Source organism: Necator americanus, chromosome X, assembly GCF_031761385.1.
Source record: "Necator americanus strain Aroian chromosome X, whole genome shotgun sequence".
Taxonomy (NCBI): domain Eukaryota; kingdom Metazoa; phylum Nematoda; class Chromadorea; order Rhabditida; family Ancylostomatidae; genus Necator; species Necator americanus.
The window spans coordinates 12,966,353-12,981,401 of NC_087376.1; the positions used below are offsets into that span (position 1 = coordinate 12,966,353).

General features: G+C 45.5%; 5 protein-coding genes across 8 annotated transcripts; 2 read left to right on the forward strand and 3 right to left on the reverse strand.

Moving 5' to 3' along the window:
• Positions 1 to 205: 205 nt before the first annotated feature.
• Positions 206 to 714, forward strand: RB195_022788 (uncharacterized protein; the record flags this gene model as incomplete). The annotated part of the gene is made up of 2 exons (XM_064210011.1): positions 206 to 316; positions 523 to 714. The coding sequence occupies 2 exons, from the start codon at positions 206 to 208 to the stop codon at positions 712 to 714; spliced, it is 303 nt and encodes a 100-aa protein (XP_064065892.1).
• A 2,005-nt stretch (positions 715 to 2,719) lies between these two features.
• On the reverse strand, positions 2,720 to 7,061 carry RB195_022789 (uncharacterized protein; the record flags this gene model as incomplete). 2 transcript variants are annotated; one of them, XM_064210013.1, is made up of 5 exons in its annotated part: positions 2,720 to 2,846; positions 3,456 to 3,530; positions 6,174 to 6,335; positions 6,387 to 6,628; positions 6,816 to 7,061. In XM_064210013.1, the coding sequence occupies 5 exons, from the start codon at positions 7,059 to 7,061 to the stop codon at positions 2,720 to 2,722; spliced, it is 852 nt and encodes a 283-aa protein (XP_064065893.1). The 2 variants fall into 2 exon arrangements, with proteins under 2 accessions (XP_064065893.1, XP_064065894.1); XM_064210012.1 differs by lacking the exon at positions 6,816 to 7,061 and having other exon boundaries at positions 6,387 to 6,616.
• Positions 7,062 to 7,374: 313 nt separating this feature from the next.
• On the reverse strand, positions 7,375 to 10,519 carry RB195_022790 (uncharacterized protein; the record flags this gene model as incomplete). The annotated part of the gene is made up of 3 exons (XM_064210014.1): positions 7,375 to 7,522; positions 10,046 to 10,415; positions 10,477 to 10,519. The coding sequence occupies 3 exons, from the start codon at positions 10,517 to 10,519 to the stop codon at positions 7,375 to 7,377; spliced, it is 561 nt and encodes a 186-aa protein (XP_064065895.1).
• Positions 10,520 to 10,898: 379 nt separating this feature from the next.
• Positions 10,899 to 13,000, reverse strand: RB195_022791 (uncharacterized protein; the record flags this gene model as incomplete). Of its 3 annotated transcripts, XM_064210016.1 has the most annotated exons (5): positions 10,899 to 11,202; positions 11,387 to 11,710; positions 11,783 to 12,590; positions 12,710 to 12,841; positions 12,925 to 13,000. In XM_064210016.1, 5 exons carry the CDS (start codon positions 12,998 to 13,000, stop codon positions 10,899 to 10,901), a joined length of 1,644 nt encoding a protein of 547 aa, XP_064065896.1. The 3 variants fall into 3 exon arrangements, with proteins under 3 accessions (XP_064065896.1, XP_064065897.1, XP_064065898.1); XM_064210015.1 differs by lacking the exon at positions 10,899 to 11,202 and having other exon boundaries at positions 11,383 to 11,710; positions 11,783 to 12,574; positions 12,724 to 12,841; XM_064210017.1 differs by lacking the exons at positions 10,899 to 11,202; positions 11,387 to 11,710; positions 11,783 to 12,590 and having other exon boundaries at positions 12,699 to 12,841.
• A 620-nt stretch (positions 13,001 to 13,620) lies between these two features.
• Positions 13,621 to 13,968, forward strand: RB195_022792 (uncharacterized protein; the record flags this gene model as incomplete). The annotated part of the gene is made up of 1 exon (XM_064210018.1): positions 13,621 to 13,968. One exon carries the CDS (start codon positions 13,621 to 13,623, stop codon positions 13,966 to 13,968), a length of 348 nt encoding a protein of 115 aa, XP_064065899.1.
• Between the last annotated feature and the right edge of the window lie 1,081 nt (positions 13,969 to 15,049).

Sequence of the window (15,049 nt, forward strand, 5' to 3'; positions counted from 1 at the left end):
TCTGGTGGAGACGACGGGATTAGCGCAGAAATGCCAAAATATCTTCCTCCGTCTGGGATTAGTGAGATGACAAAGATCATATTTTCAACGTGGATAGACAAAAGCAAACTTGACAAGTGGAGACGCGCTATCATAAATCCTCCTCCACAAGAAGTTATCCGTCACGGATCGTAGGAATTATCGAGGAATCTCTTTGCTGCGTGTTATGTACAAGGTATTGGAGAGGATGATCGTGGACCGACTCATTAGACATCGCGAAGAAACAACGCGAGACGAGGAAGCTGGCTTTCGTCCTGGCCGATCTACGATAGACCAGGTGTTCATTGTCAGGAGATTGATCAAAATCTGGCAGCGGTATTCGAAGCCAATGTAATTAGCGTTTCTGGACTTCACCGAGGCAGTCTTCTCAACACGCTCCACGCCGATGGAGTACTAGGAAAGTTAGTTCGCTTGCTTGATTACATGAATTAACGAACAACTGCTGCAGTTCGAACACCAGCCGCATGTACAGCACTGTTTGAGGTGGTAACTGGAGTAAGGCAAGGAGCAGTGGCAGGACCCTTCCTGTTCAATTTCGCCATCGACGACATTATACGAAGAACAGTAGATTATTGTCCTGCCTATATCATTCTAGCACCATCAGGACGTCCCTTGACCGATCTCGAGTACGCTGACGATGTTCTTATATTCGAGGAAAGCAGTACGAAACTTTAACATGTTGTCACCCTTGTATCGAAGCTAGCTGAACCCTGTGGACTAAGTCTGCTCCCTGATAAATGCAAGCAGATGTGGATCTTTTCGAGACCTCGAACGGGAATCAGGGTGGACGGACAACCGATAGAACTCGTCGATGAGTTCTGTTACCTCGGCTGTACGCTGAAGAACGACGGCAGCTACGAGAAAGATATTCAGTAAAGTAATGCGCTAAGGCCACTTCAGAATTTAACTCCTTAACGAAATACCTGTGGCCGACCCCCATCATCAGCGAAGTCAAGCTGCGAGCTTCGCAGTATATGAAACGGCGACGAATGGATTGATTCTGTGCAAGCTCTCGCAGAAGATCGAGAAGGTTGGGCAGAGCTGTGTTCAACGACGGCACACCTCGGCGAAAATGCGGGTAAGGCGATAACATCACCCCGCCGATTAATTCAAAGTAAGTCAGTCATATCACTTCATATTTGTCCATGTTTTAAAAATCGATACGGCTAGAAACAATCGTTGACTGGGGATCATTCGGCGTTCTATCCGCAGGATATGCCTGCAGGAATATTGTGTGTCTGTAAGACAGTTTTCGCACTTGCCAAGACGATTGATATCATTAATAAAACAATCTAACATAAGCATAAAGAAATGGAAAAGAAATAAACTAAAAAAAAACATCTTTAGAAGCGTGCGTGAATAACATATCAATAGAAAAGAAAGGCGAGTACAAGTAAGATTTCGGAAACAAATAAAGCCTAGCTCAAAGCTCCTCAAGTTTTGAATCCGATAAGAAGTAAGCCATCTCTTGAATTTTACACACCACTCCATGCTCATGTTCACCATCCACACCGAGTGCATCCCTCGTCGTCGCATTCTGGAGTTCATACACCTTTGGTCAATTTGCTTAGGACCGAAAGTACTGCAGGAAGTATATGGGAAGTATGCTGCATGCGCAGTGGAATTATCCGCTGGCTCTACTGACCGGGTCGCAGCGCAATCAACGCATGCAAGGGTGGCTCTCTCAAAAGCTAGTTGAGAAAAACTCAGAAATTTGAGGCAAAATTTAGACTTTTTCCCAACTAGGTTTCAAAAAAAAAAAACTAGAAAAGCTAGAAGCACCAAACTTTGTAGAAATATAGAAGAAATCTCTCCCTACAAATCGCAGCCAGCTCTCGAAATTCAGAAACTTGTGGAGCCTACTTTGTACTAATTTTATCCCTAATTGCGCCTGTAGATGTTTTTTTTTCTCGCTCAGTAGCAACATCGAAGATGCTTTTTCAAGTGATACTAATAAATTTTTGGCTGTCGGATGAGAAACGTGCTCCTTTAACTCTCGTAAATGCTAAATGCAAAAATTCCACTCTTGCCAGAGTTTGATCACTGACAGTCGCAATAAAAACGGTGACACATCACATTGCACCATCGAGAATTTTAGATCAAAGTTTCAAACAGCGCAGGTTAACTATGAGTACCGGATACTCACTCTTTGATTTCTCCTCTCATACTCAATATTTTCCATTTTCTTGGTAAAATAAAAAAAAAGAAACAACTCTCTTAAACGCAAAGCAGCAAGGCTTTGTTCAGAACGCATTGTATAATTTACACTCTTTTTCTTGCCTTCCTTCTCATGACCCTCGCATTTGTCCTAATTTGGACGTCCTTCCTTTACTTATTATTTTCCCAAACTAGTCCCGGATCAAAAAGTGCGGAATTTTGCCAGCAAAATCTTTTAAGAATACTCCACGCCATGTGTTTTTCTAACATTTTGCATCCTTTAGTAGGAGTTTATTTCTCCTCGACTTTTCATCCTTTTTCTCCTTAATTTCTTCTCCTCTGCTAAGAAGCTTTACAACCCTTTCCTGCTCTGGCACCCCTCTTACGACCTTCACTTGAGAAACTCTCAACGCACGTTTGACCCTAATTGTTCATAGTACTAGCTTCCACATTCTCACTACACAGATAAAACATGTCAGCTGAGGTTATTTTGACTTGATTTGAATTAATCGGCGGGTTGATGTCATCGTTTGACGCGATTACCCGCATCTTCGCTGAGGTGTGCCGTCCTTGAACACAGCTCTGCCCAACCTTCTCGATCTTCTGCCAGAGCTTGCACAGAATCAATCCATTCGTCGCTATTCCATATCCTGCAAAAGCTTATGTTTCGCCTGAACTGCCCATCCACGCTGAGTGTGCTCAGGTCCTTTTTCACCACCTCAGTCCACAACTTCCGTTTTCGACCAGGTGGTTTCTTTCAGCTCGAACCCGACAAACTCCTCAGAACTCGTTGAACAGGGCGATCTGTCGGTCTCCTTAATATATGGCCAAAGCGAAGACGATTTACTTTAGCCACTTTTGATGGCGGTGCAAGATATTGATATCTTCCACGTGTCATCTGCAGGTATACCACATAGATTTCCCATAAACATTTTCATTGTGCAATATCCTAAAGTAAAAAAAGAGATAAAGTCCAAAAGTAGCCAACCAGCCATCCAAGCAACTTCCTTTCCGTGCAATCAAGCCTCTCCATCACCATAGACGGTGCCTCTCAAGTCTCCGATCCATACATAATTTCGTTAGAGAGTTGAATGCAGAAGAGACCTTAGCGCATTTTTGCTGAATATCCTTCTCGTAGCTGCCGTTTTTCTTCAACATACAGCCTAGGTAACATAACTCATTGACGTGTTCGATCAATTGTCCGTCTACCCTGATTCCCGTTCGAGGTCTCGAAGAAAACCACATCTGTTTGCACTTACTTACCAAGGCGTAGACGTAGTCCATAGGCTGCAGCCAGCTTCGATAGAAGATTGACAACACGTTGAAGTTTCACGCTGCATTACATAAATACAACAACCGTAGGCGCACTCGAGATTATCGCATAGTGTCGTCGATGGCAAAAGTGAACACTCCCCTCTGTCTTACTCCAGCTACCACTTCAAACGGTGCTGTATATCCGGCTGGTGTTCGGACTGCAGCAGTTGTTCGTTGATTCATGTCATCAAGCAAGCAAGCGAACTTTCCTCCATCGGCGCGGAGCGCACTGAGAAGTCGAGAGCGGCTTCAATGTCCAAAAATGCTAAATGCATTGGCCTGCCAGATCACTCTCCTAACGATGAACACCTTGTCAAACGTAGATCGGCCAGGACGAAAGCCAGCTTGCTAGTCACGCGTTGTTTCTTTGCTATGTTTAATGAGTCTGTCCAGGATAATCACGAATCTTAAAAGGAGGAAAATATTTCAGCATTTCCGCGCTAACTCCGTCGTCTCCATCAGATTTTCTATTCTTCGTTTTCTGGATATAGACCACGAAGCCCAACTATACGGTGGTTCCTTGTTAACCGCCTATGTCTAGCTCGAGTTCAGGAGCTGACGGCGCTTTCACCAAGGCCTTGAAGTGATCCCTCCAAATTGGAAGCGTTCCTTCACCGACAGCCACTCCATTGACAGTGTGGCGGACTGGAGAACTTCTTTTCATTACAGAGCTATACTGTTTCAAAAGAGCATAGGACCAGCAGAAGCAGCGAACTCTTATGTTAACGCGGCTTTTCACACTGCTTCGCTCTTCACGTCTTTTCTCTATCAGATGCTGCATCACTCGATTTTTGAAACCTCTCCCTTTTTCCAAATTACTAATGGGAAAAAATGTCATATTTTCCATCGTTGCCCCTTCAAAATTACAAAAAGACTAGGCAGGTGGAAAAAAACAGCGATGTAGCTGATTGTTAGGGCAAACCTTTTTCTCTGAAAAAATACCTAAAATTTTTCATTTGGTTCCTTTATGACGAAGTTATTCGCGATCTTCCAAACCTAACAATGTGCACAGATTCTGAGGTTTTTTGTTCCTTAAATTCCATTAAATCCACTTTTAAACTACTGTACACTATGTGTAAGCAAACTCTTCATCTTTTAGAAGAGGTCCTAAGTCTCTAGTTCTGGAAAAATTTGACCAGCGGGGTGCTGAACCTAGGTAGAACAGAAGTTTTGTTTGTGAAATTGGAGGTGAAGATACTAATGAAGGTCTATATGCTCTCTCTAATATGTGGTTGTGGTAGTACAGTGGTAGAACGCTCGCCTCTTCGGCGGGTTGCGCTGGTTCGTAACCCTGTAACATCTTTCATCTTTATGGAATATTTTCAGGACACACAACAAAGATGCAGACACACACTAAGCGCTTCCCTATATAGCATAATAGTCGGAACTATGGGTTACGTCCTTCTTCTATAGACGCCAAAGCAACCTAGTGTGTAACAGGGCGTGCTTTTCTTACTCCGACATTTGACATTATCAAGACGCGGAACTAAGTGCGAAATGCTGAACTTTTTGTATTCGATAGTTGCTCTCCAACTCTTTATTACAGCGTACCGCTCACGAGGTTGCGCTTGAACAGTCCGATGGAAACGCAAGAGGAAGTTGGAAATTTGGATTGTGATGGGAACTTTCCTGTTCTTTTTGTCTTTCCACATCTTTACTGTCGTAGTAACAAAATAAACAAAAATACGGATAAAGAGAGTTATCATATACATTGGCATATACAATGGTATATGCCAATGTATGTGTGGAAACTTACACAGCAGTTTACTGCAACATACCTGGGTGGAGGTGTTCCTGGTCATCGAACTGGGATGCACAGCGGAGGTATATCCTCTGTTAGTGACTTCCAAGCTAAGGAAGAGTTCGATTCGACATTCCGATCTCTACGAATTGGAAAATGAGCAAGGAGTAAACCACCGCCAAAGTTCCACCCCCCCCCCCCGCCCCGGCTTGACAAGGTGATTTCCTGACCGGAATAGGTTGACGAGGAGCTGTGGTGAAAGCTAAGCTCGGCGTGACACGATTGCTTAGTCACCTTGATCACCTTGACTCCCGTTGATCTTCGAACTGGTCGACCAGGCGGCAGTATTTTTTCCATTTGTCCCCATCACGTGCCAGAGTCGCCCAGTGGTTTCTCCTTTCGCGTGGGACATGAAGAGCATTTTTCTTTCAATGACTTTGTGAAGAAATCTGACCATCGGTCGGCGGTCTTGCTGTAGTGCGCTTAGTATCGCGGGGAACCCAGTCGCTCACGGCTCTGGTCCAACTGTTGTCATTAAAGCACATCACGTGTCCTGCCCACCTTATTTTACTTTCCTTGGCAAACGCGGCGACTTCTCTAATCTTCGGTCGCTGACGTAGGAGAGAACTTCGAATCCTGTCCCTTACTTGCGTGAAACGGGATACTGCTAGCATCTCTCTTTCAGTTGAGCGTTCAATGATGCTGAGTGCATTTTCTTCTTGCTTGCGAAGTCTCCAGGTTTCTGAAGCATAGTTGAAAGCAGGATGTTCGGTGATGTTGAAGAGGTGAGGAAGGGGTAGGGTGTTCCTGGCTTTCTCCACTACATCGAAAATGCTCTTATAACTCCCCAAGCCGCTCGTTTACTACTGCCCAGCTTGGGGGTCAGGTCATTCTTCATGTTCATTTCCCGACCCAGACAAACGTAGCTGGTGCATTCGGATATGTTCGTTCCGTTAGAGCGTAAATGGGGACACCCGTGATGCATTCGTTAGGCGTAAATATCGTATTTTGGAGATTCGGCTGAAGACCGATACATCCACATGTCTCGTCGAATTCGGTCAGCATTCGTTCCGCTTGGCTGAGGCTAGATGTTATCAATACGATGTCATCAACAAAGCGCAAATGGTGTAGCTACCCACCATCAACCTTCATTCCCATGTCGTCCCATTCCAACTTTCGCATTGCGTTCTCGAGGGTGGCTGTGAATATTCTGGGTGAGATTGTATCACCCTGTCGGACCCCCCTCTTCAAGTCAACAATGATATTCTTGTAGTATGGTGAAACTCTGGTGGTGAAGTTACTGTACAACTCTCGAAGTACCTTTATGTACTGAGTAGGGATCCCTTGGTTGTCCGAAGCCTCCATGACCGCTTCTGCCTAAAATGAGTCAAAGGCCTTCTTCAAGTCGACAAGGGTGACATAGCGGCATTTTGTACTCTCGCGGTGCTTAGATGAATTTTGGAACAGTGTGAATGTGGGCAGTCGTGCTGAAAACTTTTAGAAACCCTGTTTGCTCGCATGGCTGTCCTTCATCTAAAACTTTTTCAATCCTGTTTAGGATCACTCTTGTGAATAGCTTGTAGATGACAGACAGTAAGCAGATTGGGCGATAGTTGCCGATGTCTTGTGGGTCTCCTTTCTTAAACAGTAACACGGTCTTGGTGATCTTCCACTGTTTAGGAACCTTGCATTCCAACAGGTAACATGTAAAGAGCCTCGCCAAGGTGTTGATGAGTACTGGTGGAAGGTTCTTCAAGTGTTCTGGGCTTATCTTGCCGGGACCGAGTGCCGTACGATTTCTTACCGACATGATAGCATGTCGGACGGGAGAACCTCTGGAATGACTTGTCCGTCTTCCCTCAGATGGTGAGGAAGCAAGTCGACACGGCTGTCGAAGATATCAGAGTAGAAGTCGTAGATGATTTTCTCCATTCCCCTTCTCTTCTGGTTGTTCCCTTCGGGTTCCGGAGAGCACTCTTCCTTTTCTTGCGACTGGCGAGGTCTCGACGGAAGTAGACAATGCTACCCGCCTGTGCAGCTTCAGCCAGCACTTCTGCTCTTCCCTCTTTAAGGTCTTCTTTTGTCGCCTCTCTGCAAACCCTTGCGAGCTAGGATTTGAGTTACTAGTTCCATGCAGCTCGTGCTGCTCCACGCTGGCGTATCAGCTCAAGAGTTTCAAGAGACAGGCGTCTCTTGGTGGCTTTAAAACTTTCAGTCTTCTTCGTGCAGTCATGAAGGTGTTCAACGAGTCGGTCGTATTCCTCGCCGATGCTGTGAATTGTGTAATCTTGCCAAGAGCCGACTAGCATAGCGAAAAGATTCAAGTTAATGATAGTTCCGTAAGCGTAGAATAGGACCGCGAAATCTCCCAACAGTGCTTTCAAAAAAACCCCAAAAAAAAATCATTGTTAGAAGCGCAAACAAATTAAGTGTTGTGATGGAAATTTGCTGAGAAAGCCCCTACTTTAAATCTTTATTGACCTGCTAAACCTTTTAAAGTGCTGGTATATAGTGGAGTCATTCTGTCACATACATGTCTGGTGTATGAATGTGCGCAAAATTTCCTTCCAGTGTTATGACTGCCTCAGTGTCCTTTGTAGCTGTTCCTACCAAGCTCTGAAGAAACAAAACCGTTCTGCCATGGTCTGATAGTTGCACCTGGGTCATATAGTAGTGCTGTTGCTTAAAACCAGCACAAGACTGAAATAGTAGAACGTGTACATTGCATTATTACACATCGAAGGAAAGTTCAACTTGTAGATAAAGTGGTGCCGCGTGATTAAGCAGTGAGGCAAGTTCGGTTTTGTTACAAAAGTGGAATAGTAGGAAAAGCTCGGACAAAAGATGGGTTAGTTCTGATGCAGTAAGATGTTTCAAATTCCATTAGAATAGTGCTATAGACGTGGAGACTTCCACGGCAAAAGATGCGTCTAATATTGAAGTCACAAATTTTTCCGTTCCAAATAAGTAGGATTGGAGGAATTTTGGACCGTATATAAGCGAAGATGCAATAGGCATCGTTTGATTGGTGTGCTTACACGAATGATAGAATCAAAGGTTTCTGAATCTGGAGATGTGATGAAACGACACCAGGTCGACGATGTGATATCATAAATGCGGTTTCCAACGCTTAGAAAAAATGAAGAGAAAGAAATATTTAGAAAAAGAATTAGGATTAGTAGTCTCTGTTCACACCACATGAACTTCTGCCTAAATGTCATGGATTCCCCATGGCCAATTGTTAGGTTTTGGGGTACCCTAGTAGTTCCACAACACATGGTTTCAGGGCCTGACCTTAACAAAGCATTCGTGGCTTAAAGGCATCAACCCACGAATCTGGGGTGGTACGGGTTTCACCCGGGTAATGCCTATACGGGGTAGTAGATTATGGGGAAGAGAGTGATTCCGTTCATCTCTCCCCGTATCAGTGTAAATGGACGATCCCGGAACGCTGTTCCTTACGACGTCCTCTACTGCAGCGCGCCATCCTTGCGCCTTCCCGCCTGCGATTTGTCGAAAACCCATTCGGACGAATCGCAGGCGGGGCGCAATGGTTGCGCATTGCAACAGAAGCAGTCGTAAAAACAGCGTTCCTGAGTCGTCCGTTTAGAATGATAGAGGGGGAGATGGACGGAATCACCCAATTCCCCACAATCTACGACCCCGTATAGGCATTACTCGGCTGAAACCCGTACCACCCCAGATTCACGGAGTGATGCCTTCAAGCCACGAATGCTTTGTTAAGGTGAGGCCCCGAAACCTAAAGTGTTGTGAAACTACTAAAGTACACCAAAACCTAAGCATTGGCCAAGGGAATTCATGACATTTAGGGAAAAATTCACTTGGTGTGAGCAAAAACTACTAATCCTAATTCTTTTTTCTTAATCTTTCTTTCTCTTCATTTTTTCTAAGCGTTGGATACTGTATTTATGGTATCGCATCACCGACTAGCTTCATGATGCCGAATCTTTCACGAAATATATAGGTGAAGTGGAAAATTTCGTTCAGATACTGAGGAAGAAGTTCGCTTTGCGTCTGCGCAGAAAAGACCCAAGAATAATTTCGTATGCGTCGTCAATGTTGCTGGAAATTTCAAAGAGTGAAGAAATCTGACCATCGGGTCGGCGGTCTTCCTATAGTGCGCTTAATATCTTGGGATTCCGTCCTTCAATTGCGTGAAACAGGATACTCCTAACATCGTAGTTTTTAACTGATTTCCTTGAACTGTAGCCAAGATTGTTATTGATCGTCTTTATTAAACTACAGCTAACGTTTCGGCGTTATCGCTTTCGTCAGAGCCTGGAAAATTCAAAGTCACTAGTGATTTATTCTCTCAAGCGCCTCATCACCCTACAGGAGCATCCAAACGGTAGGCAAACTCAAACAGCAACACATTGGCTAGTGCTTACCTCATTAGCTAGACTTGGTAACGCAAAAGACCACCACGTACCACAACTATGGGTCATAAGGGCTTTATATAGGGACCTCACGGCCCGCCCCGTAGATCAGAACCCGCATAGGTCTTGACATGGGAAGAAATCTGACCATCGGGTTGGCGGTCTTCTTGTAGTGAGCTTAATATCGCGGTGAACCCAGTCACTCACGGCTCTGGCTCTTGTCGTTGAAGCGCATCAGGTGTCCGGCCCACCTTATTTTACTTTCCTTGGTAAACACGACGGCGTCTTTAATCTTCGATCGCTGACGTAGGAGAGAACTTCGAATCCCGTCCCTCACTTGCGTAAAGCGGGATGCTACTAGCATCATTCTCTCAGTTGCACCTTCAATGACGCTCACCGCACTTCTTTCTGCTTGTGAAACCCCCACGTTTCTGAAGCGCAGGTCAAAGCAGGAAGTACGGTGGTGTTGAAGAGGTGAGCACGGAGCCGAGTGTTCCTGACCTTCTTCACTACATCGTCGATGCTCTTATACGCTCCCCAAGCCTCTCGTCTCCTCCTGCCCAGCTCGGGAGTCAGGTCGTTCTTAATGTTTATTTCCCGACCCAGACAAACGTAGCTGGTGCATTCGGATATGTTCGTTCCGTTGAGCGTGAATGGGGCATCCGAGACCCATCCATTGCGGATGAACATCGTCTTTTGGAGATTCAGCTGAAGACCGATGCATTCACATGTCTCATCGAATTCGGTCAGCAATTCGTTCCGCTTGGCTGATGCTATGTGTCATCAGTACGATGTCATCAGCAAAGCGCAAATGGTGTAGCTGCCCACCATCAATCTTCACTCCCATGTCGTCCCATTCCAACTTTCGCATTGCGTTCTCGAGGGTGGCTGTGAATATTTTGGGTGAAATTGTATCACCCCGTCGGACCCCCCTCTTCACGTCAATGCTGATGATATTGTAGAATAGCGAAATTCCGGTCGTGAAGTTACTGTACAACTCTCGAAGTACCTTTATGTGCTGAGTGGAGACGCCTTAGTTGTTCAAGGCTTCCATAACCGCTTCCGTCTCAACTGAGTCAAAGGCCTTCTTCAAGTCGATGAAGGTGGGACAGAGCAGCATCTTGTACTCTCGCGATACCTCGATGAGTTTCTAAACATTGTGATGTGGTCAATCGTGCTGAATTCTTTTCAAAACCCTGCTTGCTCACATGACTGTTCCTTATTCAAGATTTTCTCTATCCTATTAAGGATCACTCTTGTAAAGAGCTTGTAGATGGCGGACAGTAAGCAGATTGGGCGATGGTTGTCGATATCATATAGATCCCCATTTTATACAACAACACGGTCTTGCTTGTCTTCCACTGTTTAGAAACTTTGCATTCCGACATGTAACGCGTTGAGAGTCTCGCCAAAGTGTTGATGAGTACTGGCGGAAGGTCGTTCAGGTGTTCGGGTCTTATTCTATCAGGATCGGGTGCCGTACGATTTCTTACCGACATGATAGCATGTCGTACTTCGGACGGGAGAACTTCTGGAATGACATGTCCGTCTTCCCTTAGATGGTGAGAAGGCAAGTAGACATGGCTGTCGAAGAGATCAGAGTAGAAGTTCTAGACGATTTCCTCCATTTCCCTTTTTGATGCAATCGTTATTCCATTTGGGTTTCGAGAGCACTCGAGCACTCATCTTCCTCTTTCGATTGCCGAAGCCTCGACAGGCATAGCGAGTGTTCCCTCACGCCTCTGCAGCTTCATCCAGCACTTCTGCTCTTCTCTCTTTAAGGTCTTCCTTCATCGCTTCTCTGCAAAGCCTTGCGAGCTCGGACGTGAGTTCTTGGTTCTCTGCGGCTCGTGCTGCTCCACGCTGGCGTATCAGCCCAAGAGTTTCAAGAGACAAGCGTCTCTTGGTGGTTTTAAAACTCTCAGTCTTCTTCGTACAGTCGTAAAGGTGCTCAACGAGCTGGTCATATTCCTCGTCGATGCTGTGAATTGTGTAATCTTGCCAAGAGCCGACTAGCGTAGCGAAAAGATTCGAGTTGATGATAGTTGTTGGATTTCGCTCTCTGAATTTGGCAGCTTTCTGTTCTCTCCTTGTGAAAGAAAATCTTCATCGGAGGGGGCGATGGTACGATCACATATGGAACTTTGGCACAACAGCGATGTCCGTCGGGCAGAACCTTTTACTGGCGATGATATGGTCAATTTCATTACGGTACCCTCCACCGAGAGACTCCCACATCCAGCACAGGGAGAAGGGCTTCTGGAATTGCGAGTTCTCATGGATGGTCTTAGTCGTCATAATGAACTCGAGAGCCTTCTTGCTGTTCACTCCATTGTAGGCCGTGAGTCCCGATGTGAATTTCCTCAGGCGTTCTTCTTGCGCGAAATTTGGCGTTGAAATCCCACATATGACCTTGTAGAAGGCATGATCTTCTCTGTAGAACTTCTCCAGTTCCATATAGAAAGCTTCGACTTCTTCTTCTTCGTAGCTTGATGTTGGAGCGTAAGCGACGAAGATAGTCAAAGCTGGTGTTGGTCCACATCTTCTCATCCGCAGACGTCCGATTCGAATTGTAAGTTGTTCGAAACGGTCGATGTTCTCTGCTATACTTGTGCTGACGAGGACGCCAACTCCACCAACACCTCTACTTTCGCATTTTCCTAAGAACAGTTCTTCTCCAGTTTCATATACGGCTTTGAGATGGTGACGTCGTCTCGTCTCGATCAGTCCGATGACGTCGTACTTAAACTTCCTGGTTTGCATCATCAGATCCTCGATGGCCGCTTCCGATGCGAGCGTACGTGCGTTATAAGTACAGATCATCATCCTAGTCCTTTTCCATTTCGGCAGCCTATATGACTCCTGCAACCCCGTCTTTCTTGGCGCTACCGTATCAGGCTTCCTTCCGGAATCAGGAGACTCTTTTCTATTACTGTGTTTTGCTTAAAATTTGAAAACCCATGGGCAGGTTGCAAGCCTTTAGTCCCATGAGCTTTTTGGGGAACGCTGCGTTCTCCCGGAATGGACATGTGGGGCTTATTTGTTGGAGGCTACTCCCAACCGCCTCCCTTGTACCTCTCAGTCACTTGATCGCAAGCTTTTGGCTGGACCGATGTGCGGGATACGGTAGTATTGTGAGCCAATCCTGGCACAGCAGAAACAAGGAGTCCATCCCTTGAATCTACCCACGCCTCTGGGCAAGCAAATGTTGTTTTTGATCCGCGATTAGCCCCCTATCCGCCACCCGGGGACGTGCCACGTAGCCTCGCGACTAACCCATCAAATGTATTGGGTGTTTGTTCGCCATCCACTTGTCATCAATTTCGTCGATTTTCATGAGATCCTGCCTCATCTAGCCATTCTTCGCCGCCGCCCTCTGCGCCAATAATCCATAAGCACAATGCCGAACCAGAAAAGGACATAGAAGATAAATACACGAACATAAAAGCTTGATTACGGAACCCGAATAAAAAAACAATCGCATCGCCGGGCTGTCGTCCGCCACTTCCGTCTTTCAAGGGAATTCTTTTTTCATGAAGAAAGATCATCGTCGGTGAGCATGAGAATCGTTCACGACGCGACTTCTACGAAGGTTATACTCACCAAGCGAAAGTGGTGTCTACTTGACTTCTTGATAGTACCATCCCTCCGTAGTGATTCTGATTACTGTCTCCTTCGTGCGAAAATGTGACAAAAAAATGCCCCAAGATAGGAAAAGAACATCTGTTATCGGCAACGAAGAAAAAAGAGGATTTGAGGATTGATCCGAATGCATCGCACATTTAGCGTTTAGTATAGAACACTAGCTGCAGAAAGGCGCTGCGAAATGCAAAATACGGTCAGAAGAAGATTCTGGAAGCAGCGCAAAAATGGACAAGTCTAAAGAAGTGCCGCAGGAGTACCGCAGGAGTGTAATATTCCGCTAACATTCCTGCTGAACGAAACGGGATTCGCACCTTTTCTCGTCGTAAGATGGAAATCATTACAAAGAGGTTCTACTCAACGCTTTTCTGCTCGTCAACTCCTGTGTCAACCCCAGTCATTCCTACTGGCAAAGTCCCACCACGGATTCTCCTTTCGGGCGTACGAGTAGCTATCAAGAGCATGAAACCTGACACAGCCCCAGGACATGACTTTATATCAAGGGACTTTCTTCAGGCTGGTGGCCATCCGCTTCATGCACGTGATGTCCTATCTTCAGAAAAAAGGATCCCAGGCCAGTGGAATACCTCCCGCACCGTTCTTATTCATAGGAAAAGAGGACCTTCGGAACTCCAGTGCGATAACCTTGCTGAGCGTGTTATACAAAATGTCCACTAAGATCATCCTCATGCGCATATTTAAGACGCTGGATGAAGCCCAACATCAAGAACAAGCATCATTCCGTAAAAGTTCCAGTTGCAAAGACCAAATCCTGACTGTGTCGAGTTTCATAAAGGTTTATCGGAAATACCACCTTCCTTTTGTCTTAACCTTCGTCGACTATGAGGAATCCTTCGATAGCGTTGAAAAGAGTGCAATAATGTCAGCTTGGTGGGGTCGAGGTGTGGATGCGTCATGTGTGAAGACATTAGCCAATTGTTACAATCGATACACCACTGCGATACATTTTCCACTGCCCGCTCACCTTATCCGTTGAAAAGAAGGTGCGACAAAACCATGTTATATCGCCGAAGCTGTTCACTGTTGCATTACAGTGGATGATAAAATCACTTGCTTGAGGAGAAAGAAGCGTACGTGATCGTGGAAGACTCCTCTCCGACCTTCGTTTTGCGGACGACATCGTTCTCTTTTCGAGAAGTAGCAATGAAGCTGAGACGATGCTCAAGAAACAGACCAAATCAGGGAAGAGAATAGGATTGCGAACAGACAGAAGACACAATTTATAAAGAACATCTACTCCTTCGATGATGGAGGAGTAGAACTTGAAAGCTCCCAAATCGTGCAAATTTCGTCATACGTCTATTTTGGAACGTTTTATGAATATGGAGAACGACTTGAAAGAAGAATCGAATAGAAAAACGAGCAGAGTGAGCTACATTCGTACTCGTGAGGGAAGCTACAGACTAATTGGCAGAGCGAGATCTCCGTGCCCATCTGTTTGACTCGACAGTTCTTCTTGCGCTCTGTTACGCAGCGGAGACGTGGGCAGACACCGCTTCCACGTCTAAGAAACTAATCACTACCCAGATCCCTTGAGAGATGTCTTCTGAAGTTCAACTGGCTCACATGAGACCTGGTCAGCCTTCGCAACTCCGACTTAAAAGCAATGTACCGTCTTCGCGATCAAGTGGAATATATAAAAATGCGGAATAACCAAAGAATAAATGGCCGTGTCACATTTTGAAAAGAATCGACGATAGATGGACTAAAACAACCCTAGAATGGATTTCAAGAGATG